This window comes from Syngnathus scovelli, chromosome 15, assembly GCF_024217435.2.
Source record: "Syngnathus scovelli strain Florida chromosome 15, RoL_Ssco_1.2, whole genome shotgun sequence".
NCBI classification, from domain to species: domain Eukaryota; kingdom Metazoa; phylum Chordata; class Actinopteri; order Syngnathiformes; family Syngnathidae; genus Syngnathus; species Syngnathus scovelli.
In genome coordinates, this window is record NC_090861.1 from 5,192,574 (window position 1) to 5,205,493 (window position 12,920).

General features: G+C 42.5%; 1 protein-coding gene and 1 long non-coding RNA gene across 2 annotated transcripts in view; one reads left to right on the forward strand and one right to left on the reverse strand.

Moving 5' to 3' along the window:
* Positions 1-4,907, forward strand: part of LOC125982742 (uncharacterized) — a 34,254-nt gene extending 29,347 nt beyond the window's left edge. Inside the window, exon 2 of the long non-coding RNA XR_007486470.1 lies at positions 4,558-4,907. This is a non-coding gene — a long non-coding RNA (uncharacterized lncRNA). The remainder of the gene's footprint in view (positions 1-4,557) is intronic.
* Positions 1-7,851, reverse strand: part of spns2 (SPNS lysolipid transporter 2, sphingosine-1-phosphate) — a 35,101-nt gene extending 27,250 nt beyond the window's left edge. Inside the window, exon 1 of the mRNA XM_049743730.1 lies at positions 7,620-7,851. Coding sequence (XP_049599687.1) covers positions 7,620-7,851 — 232 coding nt within the window. The remainder of the gene's footprint in view (positions 1-7,619) is intronic.
* Between the last annotated feature and the right edge of the window lie 5,069 nt (positions 7,852-12,920).

The window sequence follows — 12,920 nt, forward strand, 5'->3', positions numbered from 1 at the left end:
GCCGTATCTGGCCCCCGGGCCTTGAGTTTGACACCTGTGGTCTAGACTCTACATAGGTGCAACGCACATGCTGAAAGTTATTTGCAACCCGTAAAATCTGACTTTGTGAGTGGAAAGGACAAATTGGTAAACATAATGCTGCATTGACACACTTGCAGACTTGCAAACAAATATTTTATTATAATTGTCAAATGACATAACAGGCAGCAGGAGGGCTGATTTAACATTGGAACCCCAACTGGTCCAGGTTCTATTTCTGCCCCGAGAAAGTAGGTTAAAAGGAAGCAAAAAATAGCTGTCCAATTTAAGCGCAGTGAGATGCATTAACAAATAGGTGATGGCCTTAAAAAGTCAGACTACTGACTGAAGCTTTTTTTTTCCCCCCTTGTTTACATCTATCCAGAGTGTGTGTGCTCCCTGTCTGTGTGTGTGCCCACACGAGTGTAAGTGAAAGGGAAGCAGTGGATGGAAGTCATTCATTCTGGCCCGATTTTGGCGTGCAGCGGTAAACCACCGTGCTGATGTGGCTCCGTCCTCCCCCCTCTTCCATTCCGGCAAAGGGGGTGATCACCCCACTCAGTATAAATAGAGAGACCAAAGCAGGGGATATAATAAGGCAGGAGAAAGTGCATGTTTGGTTTTGTTCTGGGTTTGATCAGTTTTTAGATGCGAGCATGAGATAAACGCAAACAACAACGGCCGCCGGGAAGAGAAGTTCAGACTCAAGTGAGGAGAAGTCAACCGCAAATATGTCCGACTGTGGCCGGTGGGCTGCCGAGCGACCGACTGTTCTCCTCCCTGGCCATGTGGCCACAGTGGGCGAGGAAGCCTTTTTTTTTTTTTTTTTTCTTTATTTCAATTCTTTCCTCTGTCACACAGAAAGGAAATGTACTGCAGATGTTTGAGAAACAGCATGGAGCTGCCTGGCTAGAGAGCATGTTGAGGTGGATTTACCCGCAAAAAAATAACAAGGGCTAGAAAGTATTTGCTGTTAATTGAAAAATTTAAAGTCCTCTTGTATCACGTTCTAAAATTAATGGAGGGGTAATAAATGGAAAGGAAACTCCATATTTCCATCCAACATTTTAAATGAGCTTGAGGAATTTTCTTGAGAATATTGTCATCGTCACGTGGCTCATTTGCATGAGACAGGTCCGCCCCTCAAAACATGACGATAAGTCTGAAGCAAAATCTCCTTCATGGCTTCTAGACTTGCCACTTTGATTCATAGGCTGTTTTTACGAAACACAATTTTCTAATTCAAGTCAAATTTATTTATATAGCACTAAATCAAAAGCAGTCTCAAAGAGCTTCACATATACAAAATAAATTGACAATTATTCTCAAAGCATCCCCTGATCTGAAGCTCCCATGAGGGCAAGGAAAAACTCAAAAAATAAAACCAGCTAGTAATCAACAGGTTAAAGTCAGCCCATTAGTCCCAGCCTGTACGTGCTAAATATTTCATGTCTGGAGCGGGAATATACGCTGAACCTATAGCTCGTCAATAATATATTCGGAAGGGCTACCCCGCTTGTTTGGAAGATCATGTATTAGTTGGAATATGGAATTGAAAGAGGGAGAAGATGACTGACCGACAAGCAAGGTGGTCTGTCTCGTAAAGTTATAGCGAAGTCATTGTGTAGCTTGGTTATGTTTCTGTGTTTTAATTAGCATAACTTTAATTAGTGCTGGATTAGGTTGTGTATATCTTGTGAAAAAAATTGACAATATATCCTCTTGATTAAGATAAAGTCTTTTTTTTTGGCTGGTATAACGTCCACGGCTTTTCTGGGCCTCTTTACTGTGTTGACATGTGAGACGTGGAGAGGAATGAGAATCTATTTTCAATTTAGCATCAAATCGCTTCCAACACTCCACGATCATAAAATACCGACTCATTGGAAGACTTTCCGACAAATTACGATCGAAATTGGTTTTGAAAAAGACGTTATTTAGGGAAATCTTTATTTTTGGGGTTGAAAAAAAGGCAAAACATATCATATGTCTTTTTAATAGGCGCAAGCCATCAAACACAAAATGCGGCTTTGGTTTTTTGGACTCGCCGTAGAACTGGAATGTCAGCACGTCTCGTCCGTGCGACGTCTGCAAAATAAAAACACCACTTCCACTTCACGACATCAAAAAGGATTCCCATTGGGCAGCCATAACTACTACATTTTGGTCATAAATAATAACATATCTGTCATTCCCATCGCGTGTAATTGAACTAAGTGGAGACGTTTATTTTTATTCTAGAAGTTCCGAGATAAATATGAGAGTGGAACATGTTATTACCGTGACCAGACTTCCGTCTGGCTTTTCATCCAAATCGCACACATCGACACATTTATACCGACCGAGAATCTGTCATTTAAATCAACTCAATTTCAATCAAGTATCAGATTAGCTTTGTCTCATCTTTCCTCTTCTCAGAAGTTAGATATCCATCTCATGACTTCCTCCCCAATTTCATCACACTCGCAGAAACCCAAATATTTTTTTTAACTCAAATCTGCATTGAAATGAATTTCCCTCAAGTATTTAATATTAAAAAATAATGTGACCCATTTCTAAATCCAAGCTGCATTATTTACAGCTCGCAATGAAATCAAACAGAGATTGGCCTCGTTTGCTTATCATTAAACGTTATGAAGTTAACCTTTGACCTACACTTGGATATCAACAAATCAAACGTTTAAAAAAAAGAAGGGTGATGAAATTAGAGGAGCGCCGACACACACAAAGCTCACTGCTCATCTGATATGACTGATGACGTAATCCCGCCGCTATCACATGTAAAGGTACCGAAAGATTATCTTTTATTCCTGAAGCTCGGCTCTTCAATCACCGCTGTAAATAAACAGCGTACATGAGAATGAGAAAACTACTGCTACTTCATGTTCAAGATCAAAATTTGACAAATGTATTCCTTCCCGGAAAATCAAGCATACAAAAAAAGGTCAGCGACTTGACTGGAGCAAAAAAATCTGCCAGTGATGTGAAGAAATGGAATGCGGGGAGTCCATATTTTAAGCAGGCTTGAGCTTTGACTTGACAGCGTGTCTGACGCGGCAATGTTCCGAAACCGTTGCCTATCTCGCCGCTTCCTTCCTGTGATCTTGCTGTCTGCCAGCAGGTAAACACCACAATCTTCAAAGATAATCAAGCGGGAAAGGACGTTGCACTTTTAATGTGGGAGTAGAGAATGAAGGATGGTTGCTTGGATGCTCCTTCCACTTCTGACTCATCTTTTGCTTCCCACTCCAACATGCCTTGAAATCTGGACGTATTTAGCTCCTAGTTGTGATTCCCTAACACGGAGGATGTGACGGCGAACAAACGATCGCACTTTGCTGTTCTTTCCACACGTCCTCCCTGCCACGATGACAGGGGAGGATGACGATTATCGGGTTGCTGCTTGGGGTGTCAAAGATCAACAGGCAGCTTGAGAAAGTTGTTGACGCCACAAGCTACTGGACGTTAAAAAGATAACCAGCTGACAATTGTCAAGTCCGGCAGTTTCAAGCATAATTTAGTTTTGGCTCGGTTGTTCTCTAAGTACCGTATTTTCCGGACTATAAGGCACACCAACAAACCTAAGATTTTCTCAAAAGCCGACAGTGCACCTTATAGTCCGGTGCACCTTATATATGGACCAAATTCCTAAACTGGCCCGAAGCATTGTGTCATGAAATCAATCATAAGTGGCCCGCTGAAGACTATGAATCATGAATCAAAAAGACTATGGATCATTATTTTGTGATCACAAAGTAATTTGTTGCGTCTGAAGTTGAAATAAAAAGATAAAATGGAGAATGATTTGATTTGGATTAAAAATCTGACGCGATGCATTAATTAATAATTAATTAATTATATAAGGACAAAGTTTTAAAATGGGCCATTCATTGAAAGTGTGCCTTATAGTCCGGCGCCTTATATTTCGGAAAATACGGTAGACAAAAATATGAATACCGTAATCTGAAAATGGCTGGAATCACCAAAGTGGCTTTTCATTGGTTTTTTTGAGTTCCTGTGCAGGGGTAACTTGATGAAAAATCTGGGTTGGCCACATGAAAGAATCTGGAGGATTCTAATTCCATTGGTTACTATTACAGACGTCAGCTAAATTGGAGCCTTAGGAACACACAGACTGTTTTCACACGCTAGGATATAGAAATAAAGACATGATTGAAAATTCTGTGGGAAACCAGACTGGAAAAAAACAACATGCCATTGATCTGTATTAAAATTCAGCCATTAAATAGGACATTTTGTGGACATAGGTAAATGAACCCAATTTAATTTAGATGTCGGATTGAAAAGAGCAAAGCAAGAAAGCATCTTTTTTGAATTCCCTCTGCTGTTACAAAGTCTTTCATGTTTCGCTGTAAAAGAAATCAAACAAGCACCCGCAGAAGGTCCACACAGCATCAAAACGTAACTAAAGCTATGTGGTGATGTAAGCAGCCACATCAACTTTTGGATATTATTCTTTGCTTGATTGCAGCAGACACCTCCGCTTTCTTTCCTCACTTCCCTTCCTTTCCTTTCCAGCCACCGTGGAACTGAAACTATTTGCCGTTCTTGCACTTCCACGCCAGACTGTTGTGGCTCGTGACATCACACAGGAAATCATGTAGCGGCATGGAAATACATGCCACATTTATCCCCGTAACCATGTAAAGCACGAGACGTGCGATGATGATGAGAAAACGGAGAAGCACATGGAAGACAAAGTGGCGTGACAAAGAGCCGGCCCGCCTTAAGAGGATTATCTAAGATGCAAGAGGCCAAAAGTATACAAGTGCTTGTCCAAGAGGATGCATCTTTGTTTTGGGGCATTCCTGGAGTGACAGCTTGACACGTATGACGCAAGCATTAATCTGCACACCCCCTCCCACCCCCAGCATGCGATTATCTGGCAGCCTTCAAATTACCACTATGTGGGGAGGCAGCGGCTATAAAAGAGATCAAGGTTGACTTACTGATCAAGCAAATAACTTTAAGTGCCCAGCGTCTGCCTCATATTCTCTGAAAAAAAAAAAAAATACATTTAATCCCCTCTTTATGATAAACTCTTGTGGTGTGGGACCAACTCGAGGATTTAAGGTTTCAAAGCTAACTCAAATTGAATTAGTGGAACACAAAATAAAAAAATTGAATAAAAGTATCCGTGTGCTCTCCTCTTCCGGTAATTTTGAGCTCAAATTGCTTTTTAGTACAGGGAAATAAGAAAAGAGCCTCGTATGTCGCAGTGCACAGTAACACTGCAGCCTTGTCTGCGTCACATTCTCAGTCGTAAAAAAAAAAAAACGGGTCGTCAGCTAAGCTGAAATGAAAGTGGCTATTGGCATTTACCACCTCCTCCCTTCAGCAAACACCATTTATATACAAACTACGAGTGTGTGTATTGAAAGGCATATTTAAAAAAAACACTTGATTTGGAGGCCCGCAATTACAAAATAATGTTCCTGCTTGATCGTGCTGTGTGCAATTTCATTGTTGTGAGGCAGAATAGCTCCGGTCGGTGTCTGGGATGGTCACCCTCCGTCTCACTGACAATGCTTTAGTGATCCATGCACACACAACACACACACTACAGTCATGGCTATTGGTACAAAGCCCTTTTGACGTTCAGGAGCAAGGGGTGGGGTGGGGGGGTGGGGGGGGGGGCGTGGTATTTTAACGCTGCTTGCATTCTCCATCTACTTTCTTCAAACTACCCTTCCACTGCTGCACCCACCCTCTGCTTACAACTCTCATTCATCCCTGGAAGGGTGGTCGGGTGTGTGTGTGTGGGGGGGACCCATTTATTTTGTGTGTTTGCTTTTTCTATGGGTGTGCACTCATGCCTGCTTAATTGACATTAAGATCTACGACTTGGGATTAGGTACCTGCTACTGAGTGAGAAAATGACTTCAGGACAGAAAGTAAAAATAAAACCCATCAAGATTTGTGATGAAGACACTGCGCTGGTTAGATTCCACCATCTAATTATGTCGCTTAGCCAGCAGGGGAGAAGAGAGAAAGCCTCGTAGATGGATTGCAGATAAGCTCATGCTGTATGTTTGGTGCACATAAATTCTTTCCCTGCACATTATGACCATGCATAATGCAAAATTCGGCCGAGTTCAGGTGGCCGCACCCACCAAGTTCACTTGACCAATCATCACCTGCTAGTTTGTCACTTTAGATTTTTTTTACCAATGAATTTTTCGAGGCTCTAAGTGATGGTGAGACTGATGTGGGCATCTCCGTATGGATGTTGCTAACCGATTCACGACCACGGTCCATTGGGTGCCGTTGAACTGGACTACCCTTACACCTGTCTGTGGACCTCGTGGAGGCTGTTTTGTGTGTTTTGGGGTGTTTTCTGATGTGAGGGGTGCTGGTTGGGCACTGTTACTTTTTTCTTTTGTCTTTTTGCTTTGCTTTGATGGCTTTTATCTTTCGCACTTTCTGGCTTTCTTTGTGGCGCCGTTGTACGGCAGCCTTATGAGGGCCTATTGAGTTGCGCTCATGCCATCTGTGTGTCTTTTGTATACCCGCTCTGTGGTATGGATACTGCTGGGGCCTGAATTTCCCTGAAGGAGTAATCCCAAGGGATTAATAAAGTTGAGTCTAAGTCTAAATCTAAGTCTAACTGCAGCGATCATCACCCTCTTAAGGCTCCGCCTCTTTACAGCTAACAGATTGGACCCGGAGCCCTCAGGATGCTGAGGCCACTTAGCAAGTGCACATCGTGTAGGACACACTCCTCCTTCATGCTTGCTTTCTGTCAGAATCTCAAAATCTTCTTGCTTAGACTGCATTGATAACGTCTCCATGTAACAATGTAGCATTGTTTTTAGCGGTGACTGCAAAAAGGGTCAATCAAAACTCAGGAATGAATTCCTTTATACGGCAAAACCTACAATTACACTTCCCTCCATTCTTTGGTGCTGCAGCAATATTGTTAACTCATTCACTGCCAAGAATACAATGTTCGATTACGGAATTTATGACTTGGGTGGGAAAAAGTGGACTTTGATTCCATTTTATAAGCATCGATTATGATTCAACATTTCCTCAATAAAAAAAAAGCACACCCTTTATATTAATTTCTGTTTAAATTTCAGTTTTGGTTTCACAATGAGCATTCCAGTGACCATGAAGGCTTATCACCACATGGCTTCATCTCATCATCATCTCACAGCAAGCTGCAGCACATATTGAACTACCACCTCCATTCCCCCCCAAGAACATTTATTCCCCCTCCTTCAGATCCATCTTAAACATTTATCAACCATCATCGACGTGCCACACACGGTTGTGCATGGCCACAGTGGATCGATCAGTGATTATCTGCGGAATATCAGTGATCACTGTGGAGCGTTTCCTTGACAAATAACGAAGGAGCGGCAGTTTGATTGAATCAGCGCAAAGTCCACGAGCCAGGAAATAACACAGCAAGTGTATGTCCACTACGCCGAGGCGATCCCATTGTTCCGCCCGTCTGAGCTTGAGATGACTCAAGATACTCAAGACGCTTCCAGCCAATTAACGCACGGAGCAAAATAAATGACGAGTAGAATATGATCCATAATATTTCATAAGTAAATAAAATAAGCTCTTACCGGCTACTGTGCATCTGTCCATGTAATTGAGGACGTTCCCGAAACTGAGGATCACAGCAGCGACGACCGGCGAGCGACATCGGAGCAGCGCAGCGCGAAATTTCTGTCCGGGTTTGCAGGCGTGGAGGTCCGGGTTGGATTTGAGTGCGGGGCTCATGCTGCCCGACAGCGTGCGCACTTCATCCAAATTACTGCAGCCTTCCTGCTCGCATCCATCACCTTCCACGCACATTCTGGTGCAAAGTGGCTGGAGGAGAAAAAAAAAAAAAAAAAACTCAAGAGGGAGGGGAGGGATACTTGAACAGCGACCACAGTGAGCGGTGAAATTAGTCGCTGTGGAAGTGTTGTCTAGAAAGCTGGAGCGCAGGATGAGCTCTTCTCAGGATCATATTTTTCCACCAGTGTGTAGTGACTGAGGGCCAGTGCGCTCCTGAGTTGTCTTTTTTTCCCCGCTGTCAACGATCGAGCGCAAGGGGCGTGGCCACGCAAGTAAACTGCGCCCCTCTGCGCCCTTCAGCCAATGATAGAAGCGCACCTGATTGAGCTGCAGATGCACAAAAAACAACTGCAAACCCGAGTGAGGATGGGCTGGAGAAGATAACCGAAGCTTGAGTGTGCATGATTGGGTGTGACTTCATTTGTTAAATGATTAATTTTATGGGGACAAATGAAAAGAAATTAGGTCAGCGTCACCTGTGGCGATATTCGACCCTCACCAATTTGTCAATATTCAAACTTCATCTTGCAGCCTTGGTGGAGACTTCAAATTGATTCCCGTCTTTTGTTGACAAATCAGGGAATAAGATCCTGGACTGTCTTGTGTGCAATGTAAATGCTTTTCTTGAGTATTTTAATGACAAAATGTTGTTTTCGGTAGATTGATTCCGGCCAAATGTAGCCAGTGAGTGTTTTGTGGATGATTTAAACCACAGGTGTCAAACTCAAGGCCCGGGGGCCAGATACGGACCGCCACATCATTTTATGTGGCCCGTGAAGACAAATTGTGCATCAAATTTGTGTGTACTGACTAGAATTGCAAATTTTCTTCACTTCTAATATCTTTTTTTTAAATATTTGACCAGTTTTTACTCGTCTGATTAGAAAACGAGTTATTTGTCAGTTTGTTTTGTATCTTTTACTGTATATAATATGAGGTGCTCATACATTTATTTGGGTTGACAGTCATAATGGCCAACGGGCCCACGAAAGAAATTAGTTTGACACCCCTGATTTAAACAGTCAATGTTTCAAATGCATCTAAAGTGGAGACATTGAATCTTGGCATCTTTCAGCCATGAAGGCTTAGTGTTTGGGTGGTTGCCTTGCTCTGTCCTGCAGGCTTTTGGCATTGTCTGACCCGCACAGTTCAGCTCTGAATGATTCCCCCAAGAACTCATCATTGTAATTTAGTCTTGTGATGACTCTGAACTGTATGTACCGCTATTAGGTCATAATGATTTTTTAAATGGTTAACTCAGCAGACTGACTAAGGGAAAATTCAAGAGGCCCAAAGCAGACAGTCGTCTCATGTGGAAAGCTTAGGAGGGAGCCCCTCAAGCACAGTTGTTCCACTACTCTCCCTCTGCACCCCCTTTTTTTTCTTTCTTTGAGTTGTTTGATATGCTGCTCGGGTCTTCGGGATCCAGTGTGTTTTTCCCTTCAAACAGAATAGCTTGGTGGACCTGGACCTACCTCAGGCACTTTTTCTGCTATGTGGCCCAGAGCCACCCAGCACTCATTCTCTGAAGCTTTCCTTCCTGTCTGTGCTCAGGGCCGAGCCTCCAGTGCAGGATGGGAGATAACTCGGCTAATCGTCGGGCACAGCGGCTGCGAGGCGATAAGGCCGGAGTCTTGGTGCATTCTAAATTAAAAATGCAAGTGAAGTTTCAAAAATGTCCTGACACATGTCTTTCAGATGAATCGGCCTTTTGGCGTACAGAACAATGTGTGCAGTAGTGATATGTCATCGGTTCATATTTGGAGGCTGGGCGGGGCACAACAAAAAAATAAATGACTCTTGAGAGGACTCCTTTTTTGGTAATCCACAAAGGGAGAATATTTTCTATGAAAAATGACTGTAGAATTAGTAAGCCATTCATCTGACTTAAAAATACTTTTGTAATAATAATAATAATAAGTTGCAATTAGAAAATATCAAAAAACATTTCAGTTTCCTCAGAATATTCAAAACTCCTGCAAATAGTACGTAATCAGCAACGTGGGGAAAATGAACAACAGTAAAAGTAATTTCAATTGCGCAATATGCTTTAAGATATAAAAAATATAAGCAAAACCAAGACAATATTGCTCATACACAGCGTTTTCTTTCAAATTCCCTTTTTTGGTAATTTCAGGTGATTTAATTCTTGGAATCCTGTACAGTCGACCAAACAATAGTTTCCCCCCCAAATATTCTCATAATAACACAGCAAGATTGTTCCTTTGTTGCTTCAATGAGTCATGTATACAGTCACTTTAATGCACACATTTCCCCTTCCTGCATTCATGGAACAATCTTTGGACCAAACGTGCTATTTTTCCCGGGAACACAATGTACACTGAAGATCTAGGAGAAGTGACTGTACAGACTTGATAAATATTAACTAACTAGACTTGTTTTGCAAGACATGACAGGTTTACTCCATTCAACAAAGTGAAGGGTCTCGCAAAACCCTGATTAAGTGATTGATTGATCTTTGCGTACGTTTGTCGATACTGAGCAGTGCAAAGTACAAAATACATGATTTTGAGCGGCACCCCACTTTTGTTCCCCTCCATTGCATTTGTATTTAAAGACGGAGCCGTCTGGGCTTGGATCAGCCTTGAGGTGTGGGCTTTGCCATGTTGACCTTTTCTCATCCAACGTGCCCTCCCGACCTCTGTGTTGTCTGTGCCTGGTTGGAGCCCGCGAGAGCAACTGAAGCTGGCTGGGGGCAGAGCAGCTGAGGATTTCATCTGTACTGATACTCCAATAAAGCAGCAGCGGCTAAACGTGCTGCTCACGGGCAGACAGCATTTTTTATTGGTCATTTGAATTATTCATTGGACAGCTCTCGCCATGCTTGGCCGTGGGTCATCCGTCTTAGTTGATACATCTGCTGCGGTGTAATAATTTACACCCCCGAACCCGAATAATTCCCGTTGAGTTGAATTCTTAAAGTGAAGGAAAACAATGGATATTTATTTATCTCACATGATCAGAATCGAAGGTCAGAACCATGTGGCGGTGCAGTTCTTATTTATAGTCTTCATGGCTCTTGGTAATTACCACATTGCCCTTGGTTGCGTCTGTGAATCAGCTCCCGTCCGACCCAGTGGCCAGCAGGCCTCTGGAAGAGGAATGCTAAATACATAGGAGCAGACGGCATGCGCCCGCCATTGTAGAGCAGACCGCAGAGTTGGCGGTCATTTGCAATCCACACTGTGACTGCAAGTCATTTGTGTGACACTTGGATGATCTCGAGGTATTTGATAAACATCGGTAAGAAGTAGAAATGTGCCAATGCTGTGGATTGCTGTCCCAGAATGTGGGGGGAAAATATGAAGTGAGGCATGTTTATTTTCTTTTTATCGCTCTTTTTTTTCATTCCATTGTCCCCTCTCAAAGCTCGTTCTATCTGACTTCTTTTCCAATAAAATATCCACGGCTATACAAATAACCACAGAGGGGAGTGTATTAAAATCCGATGTTGCCCAGAAAAACTGTTCCAAATGGCCCAACATTCTGCACAACCCAGGAGCCGACCACACGGAGAAAAAAAAAAAAATGCTGTGTTAAATTTACTCAACTTTCTATCATCAAGTGGTTGCTTTTTAAGAGGAGAAGTAGTCCACTTAGAAAACTTATTGGATCTAGATAATCTCGGTTTGTGTGACAATGTGACAAAACGAATTGATAAAAATAAAATCATCCCGATGTTGATACATTTTACATCTACTTTCCGCAGACATCTGCTTTTAAATTAAAATTTTAAATTTATACTGATATACCGTATTTTCCGCACTATAAGGCGCACCTAAAAACCTCCAATTTTCTCAAAAGCCGACAGTGCGCCTTATAATCAGGTGCGCCTTATATATGGACCGATATTGAGCCACTACAGCAGGCGTGTCCAAAGTCCAGCCCGCGGTCCAAATGTATATATCTTATATCTGGACAAAGTTTTAAAATGGGCCATTCATTGAAGGTGCGCCTTATAATCCGGTGCGCCTTATATAGGGACAAAGTTTTAAAATGCGCCTTATAATCCAGTGCGCCTTATAGTGTGGAAAATACGGTAATTCATTTCATTGTATGTTTCCTGTACTGAAGAGTTTTTTAAATCAGATTAATCAATCAATCCCCAAAATAATAGCAAGAGAATAATCAATAGTTGCATCTCTTTGGTGACAGATTTGTAAAATAAACTGCAACGCCGTAGACGCCAATGTGATATTATGGTCCAAAGAGGCCACACTAAGAGGTGGATGGGTGGAGAAGGTCTCTTCCTCAATGATGTCATGTCACTGCAGCAGTGTCCTAGTGATAAGCAACATCATATCCACAAATTTTTGCCTTCTTCTCTTATGATGATCAAGGCAGGAAAAAATCTGCAAATGGAACAAATCACTGTGGATGAACCTGCTGCTTAATGGAAGTGCATTCCAAGCTGTTTTCATGTCCAAATGCTCCCCGTCCTTGAGTAAACAGCGAGCATATCCGTTCTCCCTCATTGATCGACCCGGACAATTTATTAGCCATTGTGACAGTTTCCTGTGCTGCCACGGTCAACAGGGGAAACCAAGAGGTATGCAGATAAAGTGCTTCGAAACATGCTGCACAATGTCCATTGTGTTTTAATTGCAGGTCATACTGTTACCTCTGCAATGTTTTTCCACATACCTTTTGCTGTGCGTGTGTGTTTGCTTGTTTTTGCACATACGTGTCTGTCTGCTCGCCGTTTCCTCAGCACTGTGGTGAGTAATCACGTAACGTCTCGAAAATGACAAAAGTTTCAAGCGCAGAAATGTAAAAACAGGATATTCCATGACTAAGCAGATAGACTTTGAACAATTGCTTGGCACAGACAAACTTGAGTGAAATGGGCTCTTTATGAATATTATTTGTACACAAACAATGATGGATGGATGGATGGATGGATGGATGGATGGATGGATGGATGGATGGATGGATGGATGGATGGATGGATGGATGGATGGATGGATGGATGGATGGATGGATGGATGGATGGATGGATGGATGGATGGATGGATGGATGGCAGCACAACTGAGGTGCACCTGAGCACACTTCCATCCATTAT